Source organism: Propithecus coquereli, unplaced genomic scaffold, assembly GCF_000956105.1.
Source record: "Propithecus coquereli isolate 6110/MARCELLA unplaced genomic scaffold, Pcoq_1.0 Scaffold5, whole genome shotgun sequence".
Taxonomy (NCBI): domain Eukaryota; kingdom Metazoa; phylum Chordata; class Mammalia; order Primates; family Indriidae; genus Propithecus; species Propithecus coquereli.
Window position 1 is genome coordinate 20,563,662 of NW_012150840.1, and position 5,128 is coordinate 20,568,789.

The 5,128-nt window shown below is 32.9% G+C and overlaps 1 protein-coding gene across 1 annotated transcript in view; it reads right to left on the reverse strand.

The window, feature by feature from the left end:
* Positions 1–5,128, reverse strand: part of CEP128 (centrosomal protein 128kDa) — a 414,369-nt gene that overhangs the window by 365,978 nt on the left and 43,263 nt on the right. The window contains exon 7 of the mRNA XM_012656064.1: positions 4,031–4,147. Within this exon, the coding sequence (XP_012511518.1) occupies positions 4,031–4,147 (117 nt within the window). The remainder of the gene's footprint in view (positions 1–4,030; positions 4,148–5,128) is intronic.

Genomic DNA, 5,128 nt, shown 5'->3' on the forward strand with positions numbered 1-5,128 from the left:
AAGCCACAATTACATTTCTGGGCAGGAATACATAATTACTTCATTAGGTCTTTCATAATTGGTAAAGATGCCAAAAGATGAAGAAAAATGTTGACAAAATCTATCAAGTACTGTAATTTTTCTTCATATGGCCTTATTTTATTTTCTTTCCATTGGACCACAGACTGAAAGCCACTGATCTGAGCTCCCATTTTAAACATTTAACAATTCCTCACTTAATCTCTTCTACTAAGAGTCTATGCCCTCACTTGCCCCGCAGACATTCCCATTCCACACCTTTAAATTGTAAGGCACCTGAAGCAGCCTAGGTCATATGTAAGCATGGATATTCTTGATAGGGATGAAAGAGGAAATAGCAATTAAATGTGTTACGAAATGCTCTGAAAAACACATGCACCGAGCATTGATCTCATCTTTTTTATTTTAAATAATTCAACTGAAGATAAAGAAATACCCTTTGATTTACATGAAATAGCTAGTAAAAAAACTGGTCAGGAATTTCCAAGATACATAGCCAGAAGTGCGAAATTTTGTCTAGGATTTTATGTAAATATTGGACCTATGAAAAAGAGTTTTCAGTGTGTGCTTTCAGTCAAAACACCTCTTTCCCAATTCTAGCACCCTCCATGCCCACTCCTACTCCACTAAATTTAACCAATCAAACTTAAGTAACTATCAAGCACTTCATTAAAAGAAGTTTGTATTATGATAATGTCCCCTTAATGTTAAACACACACTTTATTGTTCATGCAGGAAAGGGTGATGGTTACAGGCTTAACAATACCCGAATTTGACTAGTAAAGTCAAAGTACTAGAACAACCACTGGAAATTTAAAAAAAAAAACATGAAAAGAATATTATTGTACAACCAATATAAAATACTCATCTGTCTTAAAGAAGAGACCTCTATTGAGATACCAAAAGGAGATTGTTTAAAATACAATATATGAGATCTGAAGGCCAGTGAAAGTCCTCACCAAGTTAAGAAAATCTGGCATTCATGTGACTTCAATAGTACATGTGACTTCAATAGTGCACGAGTACATGCACAAAAGGAAGTGCATTCCAGAGTGTGCATGGCTCTTTTGCTCAAATCAGGAGAAAAGGAACAGAAAAGAGTGAACAATTCCTTAAAAACTCTAAACAAGAAAAGGAGAGTGGCTTTCCCTTGACCAACTTCCAACAATTAACAGTGTGTTTTTCATTAAATGGGAATAGATGAAGTTCTGAGGACCTAAGGATTCATTAGATTACTAAAAAGCAGCAGGTTTTAGCCAAAACCACAGGTTGCTTCCCTGAAATATTCTATCATATCTAGAAATCTCTGACATCTTGGAATTTTTAATGAATATTCCTAATATCTTAACTTTTAAATGTCATAATTTTTATTAACAATGAAATATACATTTTAAGGAGGCAAAAGAGTACAGTGGCTAAAAGCCCAGGCCCACTTAGTCACCTATTGATTCAATTTCTCACCACAGACAGAAACAAAATACACGAATTACTATTACCATACTACATAGGAATTTCCATAAGTTTTTTTAATATCAAAAAGAAAGTAAAGTGTTTTCTCTCCTTAAACATGACCTTTCCAGACACTCTAAGGCATTTAACTTGGGAGCAGGAAAATACATGAGCCTAGATTAATCTTTACCAATTTCCACTGCACTGTTTATAATCCAAAGCCACCTTTTAAAAACGTATAGGTCACTGCTTATATTAAAGTGACAAAAAATGAAATTAAATATTTCTTATCAATAGTGATCCTCTATTGCATTGTCAGAGATGGAATTCCAAATCACAGCTCAAGCTTTTAGTCAAATTGACAATTACAATGCAAATACTCAAGCTCTGGTTTCTCAAGAATAGGGGTGGGAAGCAATCTTCTCCTCCCTCTTTCTTTGTAATTTTGTGCATTCTGCAAAGAGAAGAAAATAAGTATGGAAAATTTCTCTAATTTTCTCTTGCAAAAAAGAACAATTGTCTCTTCAGTACTATTCTTATGCTCACCAGATGTAATTTGCTTTGAGAACAAATGTATAAAAATCAAGGTTAAAAAAAAAGGCTACCCACATGCTGTATCTAATTATTCAACAAAGTATCCTCTTCAAAGTAATTACCAACCAACAAGAGTATGCCTCCTTTTGTGAAATGGAAGAAAATGGAATTTTAGAAAACAAAAGCAGATTTTTCCATCAGCTTGCATTAAATTTCAGGGTTGCAATTTTTGTTCCTAATTTAAATTAGCAATATCTCCTAATACTTAAAAAAACTGTCAATGAAGAAAGGTTAGTGATCTATAAGGATATGTAAGTGTATTTTTAGAACTTTGAGAGAAATTATTTCAAAAATGAAAAAAATTTTCCCTTTGATTTTAATCTTTCGGTTTTCCTATTGTTTCTACAATAATTTTATACTTTATGTGTAGATCTAAGAAACATTTAAAGGGAATTCCAACAAATTAATTTTCTAAATGATAGTAATGAAATATAACCAATGTAATAAGAGTCCATGAGTGCATACAATGAGAAGTTCTTCCTTACAGTAGGATTCCATATATGTAGAAAGAATGAAGGAATCAAAAAAAAAAAAAAGTACCATTTGCTACCATTTATATTAATAATTGTTTCAGGTAAGAATCAACAATAGATGTGAAAATTAGTGGGTAAAATATGACAGAAACAGGATATTTTCAAGTCTCAAAGAGTCTCCTCATGAAATAAACAATTAGAAAGGAATAATAGTAACTTTACAGTTGGAGAAGTCTGGTCGGTTACACCATAACCAAGTGTTCAAGTTTTTACCAGTAATGACTGCTGATACGATACCATGGGGAGGACGCAATACCAATTATCTGGGTTTCCTGCCAAAAGTCCATAATCTGAATCTAATCATGAGAAAACAGTGACAAATCCAAAATAAAAGCCATTCCACCAAATAAACTGCTAGCACCCTAAAAAGTTGTCATTCATGATGACTGAAAAACTGTTTTAGATTAAAGAATACTAAAAAGATATGACAACTAAATGCTATGCGTGAACCTACATTTTACCCTAAACCCGAAGGACGCAATTGTAGCAAAATTTGAATAAGATGAAAGTATTATATTGATGTTAATTTCCTGATTTTGGTCATTGTGCTCTGATTATACCACATTATTTAGATGTAAAAGTATTTATGTCATGTCTGCAACTTACTCAAAAAAAATTCAGAAAAAAATACATATATATGGATGTGTACAGAAAAAATGATAAAGTCTGATAAAATATGACTAATGAGGGAATCTTATATAAAAGGTTATAGAGAAATTCTTTGTTCTAATTTTCAACTTTATCATAAGTCTGAAATTTCAAAATAAAAAAAATACCTAAAGGGTAACCATTCTCTGTTTTGAATTGGTTTGATGATAATCTAATTCAGGAGCTGGCAAACTTTTTCTGTAAAGAGCCAGACTGTCGATACTTTGGGCCTTGTGGGCCATATAGTCACTTTCACAACCACTTAATTCTGCCACTGTGTCACATAAGCACTCACAGACAATATGTAAATGAATAAGAGTGGCCATGTTCCAATAAAACTTTATTTACAAAAAGAGACAGTGGGCCAGATTCAATCTGTAGCCCATAGTTTGATGACCCCTGGAAGCCGATTATCCAACATCTGGTCCATGCCCAGAAAAATGAATCAGAGTATACTTTCAGTAAATGTTTTCTGAGTACATGCCAGACACTATGTTAGGAGCCTTACTGGCATTAACTCATTTATCGTCTCACTAATCTGATTAGGTAGATGCTATTATTATTGCCATTTTCCACAGAGGAAACTATTGCCTAGAGAAGTTAAGGAAGTTGCCCGAGGTTACACAAAGTATGAAACCAGGTAGGTCTAATTCTGTACACAGACCTATAACCAATATGCTATATTTCTCATATGAATTATACTGTCACAGGAATTATAACCACTTTAACATGGCTAAATAACTATCCAAATTCAACATTTACATCCCAAGAAAGTATTTCTCACAAACCTCCTGCAGCTGCAAGGACATAAGTCCCAGCTGATCCTGACGTCTTTCTACCAGCTCTCTTTCTGTGCGCATCTCTCTTTCTATTTCCTGAAGCCGCTGCTCCACCCGATCTGAAACCTAAATCGGAATAAAGAGAAACCATGACATTATAGAGCTTGTAAGCAAAAAAGAGATTAAATTGAGGAGATAGTTTATACCAGATATACTACTGCTCAAAGCATTTAATATTGGCTTGTTTGTAGAGCACTTTCTAATGACACTTACAAAACAGCTGAAAAAATTAACTGAAAGTTACAAAAGAAAATAATCATTAGTCTCCAAATAATCCACACCTGGATCTCAATAATGACCTTGAATTTTTTAAAGTACAATATAATAATTCAATAGAATAGCGTTAAAAGTGATACACTAGAGAAGAGTGCCCTCTGGTGAGTTAAAAGGAAAATGCCAATTTTGCCAAAAGTTGCATTTATTACCCAATTAATGATAAACTGTTCTATCTAATTAGTTCTTTTTCATTTTTATTATCCATGTGCATGATCTGCCTCATCAGGTATTTGTGTTTATGTGCAGTAAATAATTAGAAGGGCTTTATCTTAGCTTGTCAATCTTTTCTACTGTGATCTACTAAAAATAAATGAGCTGTAAAAGATCAAAAACTAAAGTCAAACTCAAAAATGTTTAATTGGGACTGTCTAGAATAAACATGAAAGAATTTCTCTCTCTGACACAAAATTTTCATTACTAAAAGTTGTGCAAATTCAAACACATCTCATGTATATCAATGTATGTGTGGCTCACTAAATAAAATTTACACTATTTGACAATGTGTATGTTTGGTGCAGGAAGATACAGTGAATAGAAGACATTTTGTACTCAGAGAAGCAATGAATACAGCCCTATTATAAGAAATCTTTTGCCACCAATTCTGTGTTTGACAAAAAGTCAAGAAAGGTCCTGGTGATGAGAGACCTTATTGGAGTGAAAGATTTAGTTATAAAAATAGAATAATAACAAGAATAAAAATTAGAATGGCTTTTAAGGTCAGTATTTAATGAAAGGAAGTTAAAGAAAAGCAAAAGCATTCTGTTTAATGTA